Genomic DNA, 16,375 nt, shown 5'->3' on the forward strand with positions numbered 1-16,375 from the left:
AAATAGACACAAAATAGACCCTCTCTTAAAAGCAGTACCAAAGCTAGTCAGGCCACTTGCCCAGGGAGACTCAGGAGGTATAGGGGCCCCATGAGGCTCTAATCAAATACTATTTCAATAAATATTGGTAAAACAGGTCAACCTTTAGACATTTTGGGGGCCTGAAAAATAATGTGTGGGGCCCAGTAATATCTAGTTATGCCATGGATAGAGATGCTGAACCTTTAGGCCGATTCAATAATTTCAGATTATAGAATGTAGAATTTCTAACCGTATTAATTTTTAGGAATTACTGTAGTTCTCATTTAAAGCAATTGTCAGGAAGGGCAGTAGAAGGAGATTTGAGGCATTTCGACACTGCATTTATAGGGAGGCAGAAACATGGATATTGTCTATGCGTCTTTAAGTAACCAGAAAAAAATATGTGTTTTAAAAACATTTTCCAATACTGATTTAACTAACATAGCATTTGACCTATTATACCTATTTTGTTCTGTTGACAGTATCACTTACATATTTTGATTTAATGAAAGATCATGGAAAAAATATTGATATCGCTCCTTTAAACAAGAATACTCCCTGCCATAGTTCGTTAGAAGTGGTACCTCAAAAATCATTAGCTGATACCAGTTCAATGCTTTATTCATCAGCTTCCACCAAAAAAAAAAAACAACTCCCTGTCAGTCCCTAATTAAATTGTCTGGCCACATGGAGCACAGCTCTAAACCAATGCCCAATAGGCACATTAGGGTTTCAATAAAAGTAATTATAATGAGTTGAGTTTGATTGTACGTCAGAGGTTAAACTTCTTTTATATTTCTAGTTTTCATCCCCTGTGTAAAGCTAAGCTTACAGTTTTTGGCTTCTTTTTGGTCCTAGCGGGGATCCTGTTTTTGCATTCTAATTATTTTAACTTAGCACACTCAAATAGCAGCCAAAGGAGTTGTGGCTACAAAACATGAGAAGAAGAATTGCATCCAAGTTCTCTTGGTTCCCAATCGTACTTTTCCTCCAAGTGTAGCTAAATAACATTTGACTGTAAATCATTTATTACCAAGCACTTCAAAGCAAGCCAGTTCTGAAAGAGACAGGCTTGAATTCTGTAATAGTGTTAGCGATTTCACTAAAGCAAGAACAATTCAGTCATATTTTTCATAAAAAAGTAAATCTGACAAATGACTGTAGCAGACAGTAATTCTCCAGACAGTCATATGTGTATATATATCATAACAGATTGTTAGTAAACATTAATATTTTACCAAAGCATTTAACCAATTACACAATTATAAAGATTAAAAATGTAGTTACATATATAAACTGGGTTAAAAAAAGACATAGTTCAACTAAACCAAATGAACCTCAGTGCGCACACACACACACACACACTCACACTCACACACACACAAATGTCATTCACCAAAATAGAATATGGATTCACTCACAATATTAGAACCAATTCTCACTGATTCCGTCCAGAAATACACAGGACTGTATTTAGGTCCAATGCTGCCCTAGGCATCGGACCTAAATATGCCCCTTACGGCATGTGCGGGACGTCAACACAGATGTCGTGCCACACGCATGATGCCACTTCCGCTAACCAGCCCAGCCCCCTACCCCTCACCCCCAGGTCTTTCACTTTCCAATGGAAATCCGTGGAAGAGGTGTGGGGGATTTTTTTTACATTTCAAAAAAGAATTTATATGCACTCAAGGGCACAGGCCATTGGGTGCCTTGATATAAATACGGCCCTGCTTATACAGACCTACACTCACATATATAAACTATATGTACCGTGATTGGTTTAACATGATTGTTATTTTTTTTATTATGGATCTTTAAGAACATTGACTTACAAGGATTTCCACTAATTTCACTTGATTTTAAAACAATTGCACTGCTTTTTACTTCTCATATAAAACCTAGCTCTGTTAATGAACTTTGCTGGCACTATAGGTATTTAGTGTAACTCTGCTTTTAGTTATATTTTAGATATACATTGCACCATTAACTTTTTTGTGTTCTTGAACTTGAAATCAAAGAAGCCAGTTGAACATCTTTGCTATGCTTCACACTTCACCTTAATCTCTCAAATACCTTTGCCCTTGGGTAGGTGCTAGGGATTTTTGTCAACCAGGAGATTAATAACTCTGCAGGCAGTGTTCAAAAAGCTTAGAATCACTTCCTATGAATTTGAAAATGCCAGTTTAAGGAATTGTCTCACAGCAATACTGTCCTGGAATTAATTCTCAGGTGCCATTGCCTTAAGTCTTGGGTCCTAAAATCACAAATTGTATTCTATTGGACATTTTTTTACTTCTAGTTTTAGCACTGTTCCTTTTTTAATTACTGTCCTCTCTAAAACTAATCAGCACTCCTCAAAGCTGATGCTTTATGCTAACCCCCACTATTAGGACTAAAAACCTACATGCATGGAATAATTAGAAAAAGTCTTACCAATTTCTGTGGGTTACAGTACTGGAGCAAATTTGTATTATGTTACTACAGCTATGGCATATATTATCTAGAATACTCAGGGCCTGGGGTAATGGATAATGGATCTTTCTGTAATTTGGATCTTCATACCGGAAGTCTACTACAAAATCATGTAAACATTAAATAACCCCAATAGGCTGGTTTTGCTTCCAATATGGATTAATTACATCTTAGTTTGGATCAATTACAAGGTACTGTTTTATTATTACAAAGAAAATTGGAATCATTTTTTAAAATTTGGGTTATTTTGGATAAAATGGAGTCTGTTTGAGATGGCCGTTCTATAATTCTGAGCTTTCTGGAAAATTGGTTTCTGGATGAGATATTGAGTCCCTGATGGCTGAATAACTTGCCCTCATGCATACAAAAGCATCAACTATAGATAAGCAAAAGAAAAAGGCAAATGGAAGACATCTAAAGTTTTTTCATGATAAGAAGCACAAAAAACAAGAAATTTGGTTCTTTCCAAAAGTCTTCTTTCATGAAGCACTGTCTTGACAGATTGACTTGCAGGAGCACATAGTCCTTAAAGATTCCAGACTAGTTAATAAGCAGTTGCATTTGAAAATGATGACTCAGAATTGACTCTTTTTGGAAATGGAGTCATGGTTATGGCCTTTTCCTTTCATTGCTTGATATTTTGACAATTTTCTTCCAGCCCAAGTACTTACCTATATATCAAACACTAGTAGAAATCTTGCAGGTCAGAATTTGTTGGCATGTCAAGTACAGGTGTTAATTCAAAGTGAAAGGCAGTAATCAACTTTTCTGCTCTCACTCTGGGAGAACCATATGCTTTATAAGAAATGGATATATTTCATCAGGACAGATTAAACACATGGTCCAAAGATGCACAAGTTCAAGGAGCACATTTAATGAATGCCATCAATGCATGTAATGACTGCATTTATTTTTGCACTAGCGCATCTGTTCCTGTGATTGCAAATTAGCCCTATTGACTCAAAACACTCTGGTTTACAACAATGCACTGCTCCTGAGATGACCTGTTAAATTTGGGTTCAAATATTGTGTGATCACATGTCATGGAGAACATCCATAAATACCAAACCAAAGCATAATCTTTTGAATTAAATGTCAAGGTATAGTATAGCAATTAACAAAAACCGGTCTCTGCAATAATACAAGAAATATATAATTAATGATGTTAAGAGAGGCATTTGATAGGTGTGGCCTTTTTTTGCACAATTCAGCATTTAAACTTAAAAGCTGTATTCTGGGTAGGAGATGGATAACTCTGTAAAAAGTAATGATTAGTGATGGGCGAATTTGTCCCATTTCGCTTTGCCATGAAATTCCCAAATTTCCAGCTAAATTAGCGTAACTGGCTAAAAATTAGCGAAATATGAATTTTGACGCCGGCGTCAATTCGCGGGCATTAAAAATTAACACTGGAATTGTTGCCAGCGATATTTGACCTGCATTAAAGTCAATGGGCGTCCGTTAATTGATGCTGACACCGAAATTTTCACACCAATTTTGCACAAATTTGCCGCAAATCCGCGCCTGTCGAATAAATTCACCCATCACTAGTAATGATGTCAGTATATTGCAGATAATGAATTGTAAAAGCTTAATCTTTAATGTTGAATCAAGTCTTCATTGAGCATTTATTTTAGGTGATTCAATATTTACGCACACCTAATATGTAATTTCTAGATTGCAGTTAACCACCGTATGTTTTAAATGAACAGTAACACCAAAAAATTTAATTGTTTTATAGTAATGAAAATATCGTGTACTGTGGTAAGGCATTTTGGGGAGATTAGTTGCCCAAAGAAGAAATGATTTGTTTCTGGGGGACTAATCTCCCCATCTGCCACTACCCTAAAAAACTAATTTTTTGATGTTACTGTTCCTTTAACACAACAATTTCTGTTAACTATTCACTTTGCATGCCTTCAGCTTCTGAGTCCTTGATGTGTTTCACTTTTCCTAATATAAGGGGGGTGACATCATTAAATCCCATCCACATTATGTAGTTCTCCTCTGCTCTACCAGCAACCTCATTAGAAATGTTTATTTAAAAAATATTATTATTATTATTTTAAAGCTGATGACATGTGTACACCTGGTTTTTATTCAACCAAAACTTGCCTCTAAGCAAGAAATTCAAAAATAAGCACCTGCTTTGAGGCCACTGGGAGCAACATCCAAGGGGTTGGAGGGCAACATGTTGCTCACAAGCTACTGGTTGGGAACCACTGTAGTAGAGCAACAATATTGTTGGGTTGCATCTGAGACTTTGGGAATTAAGAATCAAGCACTCCCAAATATCAGGAGAAACATGTGGTGTCCATTGAGCTTGACACAAAAAGACTAAACAGTATTTCAGCAGTTTGCTTCTTCCTCACTGCATGCTTGGGGCCAGATGTGTTATACATTCACACCACTTCATAGCCAATTACAAAGATTGAAAAGATAATAAAAACATGCCGTATAAAACAAACCAGTCTATCTATGTAAGTCTGTAAGGAAATCAGGTATGTCAAGACTTTTCAGATTTTGCCTTTATTAATTCCGAACCAACACATTCAACTTTGCTGTTAATCGTACAGTTCATAAGGAGAGCAAAAGTTAGTGTCATCACTTCAACTTTGGTTTTTTTCATGTGTCATTGCTCCAGGGGACCATAAATTAGCTGCACAGATAAACAGGCAAAACAAAAAAAAACCTCCAGAACTCGTGTATTCTCAAAATGGAATCACATAAACTTCCTTAGAGACATAAAAATGACAACTATGGCAACATTTTTAAATGCAATAAATATCTTGATGTCACCATATTGTGTGTGTCTCAACACAGGTAATCCCACTCATGATACATCCAGAGCCCATTTGTTAGTGAGAGAGCTTGATAACAGTGCATACGTACTAGGGATGCACCGAATCCACTATTTTGACTGAATACCGAACCGAATCTGAATCCTAATTTGCATATGCAAATTAGGAGTGGGAAGGGAAAAACATCTTAGACGTCCTTGTTTTGTGACAAAAAGTCATGCGATTTCCCACCCCGGATTCGGATTCGGTTCGGCCAGGAAGAAGTATTCGGCCGAATCCGAATCCTGCTGAAAAAGGCCGAATCCTGGGTGCATCCCTAATATGTACATGCATTCAGAGCATTCTAAAATAAAGCCACTGTGCTGCTAAAGTATTCCATAATGACATCAAATTTGTAAACCACAATGTTAGAATAAAAAATGAGCATGGGAACACAACATGCTGATGTAACTGAGCCGTAAACATCATTCTAAAAATTATTTAGAAAGCAAGGCATTCATTCAGTTATTTTTAACAAAAAATAGCTTTATATTGTACTTCATAAGGACAAGTAACACATTTTGACCCCAAAGTCATATGGCAGCCTTTGTCTAAGAAACATAATTTGTTGTCTTCTAATGAAGACCCCCATATGAATCTTCTACCCTATTTGTGGAATATGTCCTCACGCAATGTTTTTCTGTAGAAATACATATGATTTATTTTATGTGATGATAATGCTTCCCCTCAGCAGAGATAAAGCAGTGTAAACAAAGGGAAAAAAGAAATTTTCTGCAGTTTTAGCAATCAGCAACAAAAAATCATCAACCTTTGTTGTCTAAAACCCAATATCTGGTTGCTGCGGGTTATTTTACCTGAAACAAGCATTGTACTTGCTATTACATTACTGCTGCTTTAATGGTAAGTGGTATAATAGTAATAGTTGCTATTTATTTTGACATACTCTTGTTTTTGGGAATTTTTCCTGAAATTAAGACTAGGATACTGTAATTGCAGTTGCAAAGTATATTTATCTAAAAACAAATATCTAATTGTAGGGTTGGCACCTGCCCTGGTAAAAACAGCTTGTTTGGTTTTCTGAATTTGGAAAACCATAAAGAACGATGTTAGCTTGATGTGACAATCACCAATCGCCATGTCAGAACCCCGCCCCTGACATTGATGGCCCCACCTCCAACATCACCTCCATGATGTCACCATCCACCCACCTGTCCGGTCTCAGTAATGTGGCAACTCTATCTGGTTTATTTTGGGGTGCCATATCTGGTGCAACTTTGAGACTATTATTTACTTACCCTACCCTACCTTTGAGGACCTTTGTGGTGCCATAAATAATTTAAACGTGAACTGTGCAAAATGAATATTTAATATGATTCATCCCATGGGCATTGACATGAAAATTACAACCGAAGCATGTAGAACAAATAGGAGAGTAATCACGAGGCAATTTCCAATTTAATTGGTGAGGTCCAAAGGCAAAACAGCAGATACAAATCTATACAAAACAACAAATGCTTTTCCGGAGTGTCACACAAGTCCATTCAAAGTCCCAAGAAGACTTCAAGTAAATAATGGCTGAACAGTAGTACAGCAGTAGGTCTGATGTGCAGGATTCCTTTCCTCTGTACCTGAAGACTGTCTTCCAAGTCTCTCCTAGTGGCTCCTTTTTTGACCCTATTGGCCCAACCTCCCAGTAAGCCCCTATTGTTCTAAAAAAGGTGAGTATAGACGTATTGAAACCAAGGTGACAGTATTATCTTCCCCAGCCGACTCAAAGACATGTTGGAGCCACTAACTAGGGTATCGGTACTTAATCTCATTTTTATACAAACTCAAGTTTGAAGAAAATCAAATCATTAGTAGTGTTCACATATCTATCACAGACATTCTGTTCATATATGCATTTTTTTGTAATAAAATAGTGCGTATATGTATGTACAGTATGTATGCATTGTGACAAGCTGGCTGCCTGTACACGTAATTTTTGGGAAATAAGCTTATGGTTGGCAGGTAAGTAGAGGATTAGGATCATAGAGACAGGGACACCGCATCTTCAGGCAAAACACAAATTTATTTAGGAAAACTCTTCCAACATAAAGTCGCTGGCATACAGGAGCACAGTTCTCAGCGTTTTAACAGCACACAGTCAAAGACTTTTCCCCACACTGAGGTTCTCACTATACCGCTTAGTTTCCACACTCTGGAATATTCAGGCTTCTCACTAAGTCCCTTTTTCTCTCCCCTCCAGGGATATCAAACTCACTAGTCTCTTAACCTTTCTTCCCCCACCAGGGATTTAGGCTCACCAGCCTCTGGCAGAGGCAGTTAGTCCTGTGTATAACTATAATATGGGATCTAATTTTTTTTTGTTTCTCTCCTCAAAATTATTTCTGTACCTTATAGCAGTGTCCACTTCCTGTGACATATTTTAATAATTATAAGGCAATTTGCATTAAAATAAAAGGGAAAAATTGTTTCTTTCCAAAAGTCTAACCTAACTCAATTTCATGAAGCAATGCCTGAATGCCTGGCTTGCAGGAGCACATAGTCCTTACAGATTGCAATCTAGTTAATAAGCAGTTGAAATCAAAAAGTATGTCTCACAATGGACTATTTTCAGAAATGGAGTCATGGTTATGGGCTTTTCCTTTTCAATGCTTGATTTTTGACAATTTTCTTCTCAAGTATTTACCTGTATATCAAACTCTAGCAGAAATCCTGCAAGTCGGTATGTCGAGCACAGGTGTGTAATTCTAAGTGAAAGCCAATAATTAACTCCTCTGCTCCCAGAGGACTGTATCTCAACGACATTTAATTAGAAGCTGTCCTTTATTTATCTATATAAAAAAAAGAATACGATACACCTAATCCAAAAATGTAATTGTTGCTAATATCACAGAATATAAAACATAAATAAATTTATATAATAGTATAAAATATAACATATAATATATAAATACATTTATATAATAGTATAAAACACAGGAAAAAGACATAAACTTGTTTAATTCTGTATATGACTTGTGATGTACTGAATGTGTTAAAATTTCCAAGGTGAAATTTCTTTTAACTGCTCATTTTTAAGACATTTTGAGAGTTTGAAGAGTTTTTTGTTACAAAATAATGATATTTCCAATAAGAAATGTTTTGACAATATATGTTGTCCTTTTCAGAATAAAAAAACAGTGAAATATAGTCTGTGTAGGCAGCATAAATCTTTACCTTAGCACTTTTATTTAATTCTCTGGTGGGGGGGGGGTGACTTTTTTTCCTTTTTACCATACCCTCAAACAATCCTTGGGTATATTGGTTTGTGTTTTGTCAGCTTACAGTATTAGCCTAATTGATATTGGTTTGAAACATGTACCTTTATGAAAAAAATGCTGCTGGTATCGATTGTTCCATAATGTTCAGTCATGTGCCTTGCAAGGCATATATATATTTTCATTGAATACATGTAAGTGGATATCCAAAATTCAATGAAAACAATTTATATTCCCCACAGTTATCAAGAATACATAAGCTATTTATGATTAAAGTACCAGATGAGCTCTGGCGTACACAGGGGAAGCACAATCTTTGTTTTTAATGGATGCTTGATAAAGCACTTGTATTGTTACCAGCAGCTATAATATAACTGATTTGAGACATCTTCTTACTCCTCAACTTCTGTCTTAGATCCTTAGCTACTGGTTACTGAAACCTACATGCTCTGAAATATTTTCAACAGAACATGTACCCATACTCCCCAAAATAATAAGTGTCAGCAAATAAATTAAATGAGAAAAAAATGTATATATGGTTTGGGTTTTATGAGAAAAATCTATTTGTCCATGTAAATTATTAATGGCAAACAGACATAATTAAGTGTATTTAGTGAGCTGCAAAATTATTTCTTGCATGGTATTGGCAAATTTGGGCACATTTGCACCTGGGCAATAACCCATGGCAACCAATTATTGATCTGTAGGACGTGCAATTATAGAACTTAGTCCTAGATTATTATGAAAAAATGCAGGAGATATTCTAATACTCTGCTATCCATTGTAATCTGGGACAAAATATGTCATCCTTATTTTATGGGATAACTTTCACTGTTGATTCAGAGATGCATCAATATGATCTGGACTAGAGTAACAGAAATTCTTGGATACCAATGAATGTAATAGAGATTTTTATTTTTGGTCATGTTTATGAATTTTATTTGTTGTTAATTGTTAACCAGGTCTTGGATTTTTGGTGCTTTCTTGTTCCAAGTAATGTCATCTATGTGAACTATGTTTATAGCGGGATTGTGAGGAAGAAGCAATTTTTTTATTATCTAAATAATATTGAAGGGTTTCATAAGTTTTTAATATATCATTTTTGCATATTAAGCTCACTGGCACCACTGGAATACAGACCATAACATGCAGTACAAATGTTACTAATTAAATAAAGCACATTTACTAAACAACAGCATCATTTAATTTGCAAATGATCTTACGTGTATTGTTATGACTAAAGTTCATTTAAGAACAAAACCTGCACTCCAAGTTTTATTATAAGTGGCAAATTAAAAACTTTGCACCTGGTCCAAACAGCTGTAACAGTATTAAAGCTTTCCAGAATAGATACAAAACAATTACATAAACTCCTAATTAGGAAAAACTCTGTTCATCATACATATGACCATACTAAAATAAATCATTTTATATTGAAACACCTGTTCTCTGGTTTTTTAAGTTATAGTATTACAAATAGCATTCATGCTCTACATTTGCCCTGTGACTTGACAAATATCTCTAATTAGCCCCTGACTGACATGGAAATCTTTATTCAATGTGTGTAGGACCTTGGTGTTTCTACATCCTGTCACTCACTCAGTGGGGAGTTACTAATTAAATGAACATAAGTGCTTCTTTATTTCATAACAGTAACCATGCTTGGTTTATAGATTTAAAAAAAAAATGTCTTGTTCTATTTTAGCTTTAGAGAATATATTTAAAGAAGTGTTCATCTGCTAATTTTGTTTGAATTTAGAGTTGGAATTATTTCCTGTATCTAAATATTTATTGGAACACTAATGTTTATCTCATATCCCACTGATATTTTCCATGATGTCAGTTTTTTTGGCATTTCCCAGCACAGTCTGTTTCTGTTAAGAAGTGTTGCTGCCAAGCCAAGTAATAACCATCAATGGGCAGCCAATGTGGTAGAGGAAGTTCTAACGTTGGAATGTGTTAGTGTTACTAAGTGGAAAATAACCCTATAGAGCTTTCTGTTTTTTTCCCGCTAACATTTAACACCTAAGGCATAGGGAGGTATAAATGATTTGCTCATGGTCATGAGTAGCTGACTCAGGCACTGAACTGAATTTTCTTTATAATAAGCATTTGACATCCCTTTATCTATAACAAGCATTTGACATCCCTTTATCTAAAAGCAATTATGCTACTAATTAATGCTCAAAGATGTATGCTCTACCTTTTTATAGTGGCACTGAGAAATAAGAAAGCATAAACAGATATTAGAGTTTTAATTTGTAAAAAATTGATCTTTTGACTTCTAATGTTTTAAAATATATTAAGCATTTTGTCATCTTTTTAATTGTAATTATATTTAGAAGGAAACTAGATCTTGATATTATCATTGGGGAAAAAATCCCAGAGGGTAACACCATCTCTCAGAGAATGGGGTATGAAAGAAAAGATGTGGAATATCACAGAAACTGTGTTCAGTCAGGCTAAAAGGCAAGTGTAAGTGCTAGAATTAATGATTCATTTCAAATGAAAAAAGACAGAGCTGTGAGTGAGCTTCCTGGAAGTAGGAGTGATCACTTAGTCATGTAGTTTTGGGAGAGCTAAGACAGAATCCAACTAAAAATTGTAAATGAACTGTAACTGTAATTTTCTTGTCTGGCTGGAATTGGACCAGTAGTGATTGAGGTACTATACGGAGAGTAGTTTTAGGTTAGATACTCAGGAAGCCTGCAAGCCTGTCTGTTCTAGTTACAGGGGAATGAACAGTAATTTGTTTTCTGAAAATGTTCAACTGGAACATAGTTTATACATATAAGGGATGTGTCACTGGTGGGTTCATGAGCTTTTTGGATGGCTGAAATATTTCAGTGAAAGCTCACCCAACACCCTTCTCCAGTGGGGGGGGGGCAACCCTTGGTCCTATCAAGGTTTAATCCCATTGGCTTGGGGGAGTAATGGCAATTTTCCACTCCTAATATCTTGCTCCTCACTCAGCCGTTGACAAGCTCAAGGAAGGCAGCTTGATGTTGCTCCCTACTAAATAATATATGTTTGTGTTTTTCCAAGTGTGTGTTTTGAATTTTCCTTCTCCTATCATGTTAAAGCTTTGAGAGTATCCGATGGCTTGCCCCCATTTGCAGCAGGAGACTTCTGTTTTTATTGTTTTCTACTAGCCTGCTGACTTTTCAGCAGCTGGTATAATGTGCAAAGTTATAGTTATAATATTAATAATTTCATAAAGCTGTGGGCTTTATTTCCTCCTGCATGGTGCCAGAGTGTTTATATTCAGTAAGACCTGGGCGCAGCTGTTTGGTGTCAGGGTTTGCTCATTTTGGCAGCCATGAAATGTCTTGTGTTACGTAGTTCTAGAGGAGCTTGACAGTACTGCTGTCAGATCTACAGTATATTTTAATGCCTTTTATACTTTTGCTGCATGAACTTGCTTATGCTGACATAAGTATGCCTGAATGGATCAAGACAGTTTGTTGTCATTATGTTTAGAATACATAATGCCTATTCATTTGTCAAAATAGGAAAATCCTATTAGTACATATGTGTCATAGTTAAAATGATTATAGGGGCTGAATAACATTTCTAGAATTCTTGCCTTGCATTTACAATACTATTTGGTGAATAAAAGGTTTGGCCTTTGTTGAGCTGGTAAAAATTCATAATTATTTAGATGATTTACTTCATGCTAATTTAGGTAAAACCTTTCTAGAAAACCCTCAAACCTAGTTATTCTTTATATGTAGATTGCTTGCTGATGCTGTGGGAATGGTTTAAGTTTGTACTGGTGCAGCAGTTGGGTGTCACAGTTAGATCCTATACCCAACAGGATTTCTGGTGATTTTAATAGAGTGGGCTCTAATACATCTTCTAGACAAAAGGAGTCCTCCTCATGCTGGAGTTGGGTGTCAGATAATCAATGACAGATATATTGGATCTAAATGTCATTGATTATCTGACACCCAACTCCTGCATGAAGAGAGAATGAAGAGAAATGGATGCTTAAAGAGGGATAGTGAAGATAAACTTGATAATTTAAGAAACAGTACAGAATTTGTAATTAATTGTATTTAGAAATTTTCTTATTACAGTGTGCTGAAATTAAATTTTCATTTTTGCGATAGTTGCCCTTTAAAAAACAACTCTCATGCTATTAGAAGTCTCAAGAGAGGCACACCAAATGCCTTTACTTTATTTGTATGTATTGTTCTATTGGTGGTTGCTAATGTTATAAGGAACCCTTTTAATTCACTTAAAGTGAATGCCATTGTTTAAGTAATAATAATTTCTAGGTAATTACTTTTGACTATTCTGAGCCGTCATCTGCTCTTTTTACAGGGGAAGCTTACATGAGATTGAACATGGTCTCCGAGGCAGAACACTGGTATATTGAGTCACTGAAATCAAAGCCTGACCACATCCCAGCACATCTTACTTATGGCAAGTTGCTCACATTAACGGTAAGGGAGAAAACACATACTTAAAGTTTCATGTCTCTAATTTCTTTCTATGTTAATTATAAGGTTAAAATTTAAGTGAAAACATTATTTATAGTTCCTCTTTATCTGATTTATGGTTCACACTCTGTATGCCTCTGTATTGCTCAGTGAGATCTAAATCAAGTCAGATTGGCTACAGTAATAAGTCAAACTACACAACTATTTATTGTTTTGGATTCTATTTTCCCCACTGTATATTACAGATGCTATACTATCACTCTTTGTCTGTTACACAAGGATGTTTAAACCTGTGTTCCCATGTGGTGACTTATTTTGTACTTCCCACCATACAAGAATACATTGTGCACATCCCATTTTATCTGTTTTCAGTGAGTAAAGTCCTCAGAGAGAAGACTTAATCACTTAACACTTGCATTTCCATGCCTTGTCTTTAAATGTGCTTCCAACCACATGGAAACTCAGGAGTTAATGGAACACATGTTAAATCACCCATGTGTAAAGGGTCTTTATCAAAATGCTCTCTGTCTTTTAATGAGCAGGCTTAAAGGGTCTTTTCATTTGATGAGACCTATTTCATCCTGTATCAAAGAATAAGGAAACAAATTTCTTTCCATAACACAGAATTCAGAAAAAAAGCCTAGAGATCTTTTTCAAACCCACACCCTATTTCCTAGATTCACATTCAACAAGTGTTCCAGATAATTTATCCATTGGCAACATGGACAGTGTGGCACTGGGGATCCAGAACCGACAGGTTGCTTTTGTCAGGGGCCACCTCCCCCCAGACATAACCCCCCTCCAGCGCCCCCCCCCCACCGCAGGCACAACCAGTGTCGGACCGGGATGCCAAGGGCCCACCAGAGAGCCTTAGGTTGAGGGTCCACTTTCCAAACTTTTATACCTCCTCTCCTCTCCTCACTCAAACTCTTTATTCTCCTAGTCTCTTTTCTCTACATACTATACTCTATTCTTCCATTATTAAGCCTCTTTGTTCTCAAAAAGAAATAGGGACTGACCATCAAATAGGCCAAATGTTTAGAAGCAAGAGGCCCACTGACCCCTGGGCCCACCGGGAGTTTTCCTGGTATCCCGGTAGGATAGTCCAACACTGGGCACAACCCCCTCCGATGGCCCTCTATGCATACCTTTCTTCCTGCAAGACACAAGGTAGTCAGGGCCAGGAGGGGAGGTCATGGAGAGGTACGGGGAGCAGGTCTGGGCCCAGTCCAACCCTGAGCATAGCCCTTTTTTCCCCTCCATGTATTCTCTTCTTAATATTTGTTAATGTTCTTCTAAATCTATCGCCCACAGTTAATCCTCTCTATGGTTTGCCTCAGATTCATTTTCTGTACAGTATTTCCCTTTGTTTCTTCTGTACTTGATCAGTGTATAACTTTATATTGGTTATATGCACTTTATAGGACTAGTCCCCCATTTATCACTAGGGTTTAGATTAAGGGGAAATGAGATTTGTTAGTGTTGGGTAAAGAATTAATATAATACATTTATTTTGTGTTCAAACAGTAAAGTCTGAAAAGTAACAATAACATTAAGCCTCAGTCACGAAATTTTGCAATTGAAAATGGGATTAGTAACACAGTAAGTAAAGTTACTGGAAGGCAGCCAAAAAACTTTGTTTAAGCTGCTGTTTTAATTTATTCCTTTAATAATAAAGGTATATAGGTATGGTGGTCAAGCATTATTAAGCTATTTGTGCACAGTTTGCAAGACCTCACATGCCTAATGAACTACAGTAACTTGTGGAAAATTATGAATAAAAAAGGAATGTCTGGGCCAGTTTATTCATCTTGCCACAGGAATAGAGAGGATGCAGTAAAAAAAGTAATGATTTGCGCAACAGCTAGGTAAAGATTCATTTCCTTCCTACAAAGCAAAAATAATTCCTATAAAAAATATAAATTGGAGGCCCCGTCTTCTGTGAAGTTACTGTGCTCATTATTCTGCCCATAATTATTGTAGCACTGTGATACCGTAGAACAAGTACCATACTGGTCTATTCTAAACTGTAGTTTGACTAGATCCCCAGCACCCTCCCTATATGAGAGGTGGTGTAGGCCCACACTGCTGTGTTTTGTATTTAATTCAAGTTGAATTTAATTCTGAAATAAAGCTTTACTCAAGGAGACTGATTTTACCCTAAGAAAATATGCAGTCACTTTGAAGGTCAGTTATCGTTAAATATTCAGTAAGGCTAATAGCACATTTGGCCCAAGCTCAGATCTTTGCAGTGGCACCAGTAAGGGACGGAGATTCTCATGCACTCTAAGTTCAGTCAGCCTCCATTTTTGTTGGGTTCCCCTCCAATTTCAAGTATCCTTCTTTTAGTATACAACTATGAACAGGTTTGTCAGCCCCTAGTAGGTAAAGGCAAAACCTCCCTCTGTTTTGGTATATCGCAGGGCTTGTTACCATGTTATGGAACCGAATATTATAATAATATTATAAATTGTGGATTATCAACACTGCCATATCATAGGAGTATTTGCTGAGGTTAGAACTATTTTCCTTGATATACTAGGGGGTATCATATTATCAGTTTAAGCTCTAGTCTGAGTAAATCATTATAATCTCAGCAGTGTGGAACATCAGTTATTATGCATGTGCTTCTTTAAGAGCAGAGATAATGGCTCCGCTATGTGCCATTCTATGTATATTCTGCTGCATTAGACCGATTCATACACATACTGTATTTACATTTTCCTTACAGTTTGGTTTGTTTGTGTGCTTCTTGCTTGCAACAGTGCTCAAAATCTCAATTTCATATGAAATAAATAAAGCATATGCAGTCATCCGCTACGTTCCTCTTTTTTTGATACCAGTGCCAGTTTGTATGTGGAGTTGGAGCTAGAAAATTGGTCTCTTGCCTACCGCTCAGTGTCATCACAGGATTACCTCAAGTGCTCAACTCGCTGATTGTACTGTTTCCATTGCAGCAGCCGCATGGGCAATAATAATTACTTTAAGGCAGTCGGATTCTTACTAGAACAACTAACAGCTGTCCAACTTCCTAAATGCCCTACAGCTTAAATCTAAAATTCTGGTGTTATCTTAGAAGGGATAAAAATTATACAATTAAATGTGTTGTTATATAAAAATGTATTTCTACATTCATGTATAGAATCTTATTTGGAGACCTGTTATCTTTCCCACAGTGTCCTAATTAAACAATAGATTTAATTTTTCTTTGTAATAAGACAGTTTTGATAACTAAATTGTAATTAATACAACTGGCAAACAATCATTTTTTTAAAAATATTTACATGTTTTTTATAGTCTTAGGAATTGTGTTTCTCTATTGAAATATTACTTAATCTGGAAAGCCCTTCATCCATAGCATTTCAGATAA

The 16,375-nt window shown here is 36.1% G+C and overlaps 1 protein-coding gene across 2 annotated transcripts in view; it reads left to right on the forward strand.

Annotated features, from left to right (window-relative positions):
- The window catches only part of tmtc2.L (transmembrane and tetratricopeptide repeat containing 2 L homeolog), a 151,380-nt gene that overhangs the window by 95,461 nt on the left and 39,544 nt on the right, over window positions 1-16,375 (forward strand). For both annotated transcript variants that reach the window (XM_018252372.2, XM_018252371.2), the window contains one exon: window positions 12,887-13,008. In XM_018252372.2, the coding sequence (XP_018107861.1) occupies window positions 12,887-13,008 (122 nt within the window). The remainder of the gene's footprint in view (window positions 1-12,886; window positions 13,009-16,375) is intronic.

This window comes from Xenopus laevis, chromosome 3L, assembly GCF_017654675.1.
Source record: "Xenopus laevis strain J_2021 chromosome 3L, Xenopus_laevis_v10.1, whole genome shotgun sequence".
Taxonomy (NCBI): Eukaryota; Metazoa; Chordata; class Amphibia; order Anura; family Pipidae; genus Xenopus; species Xenopus laevis.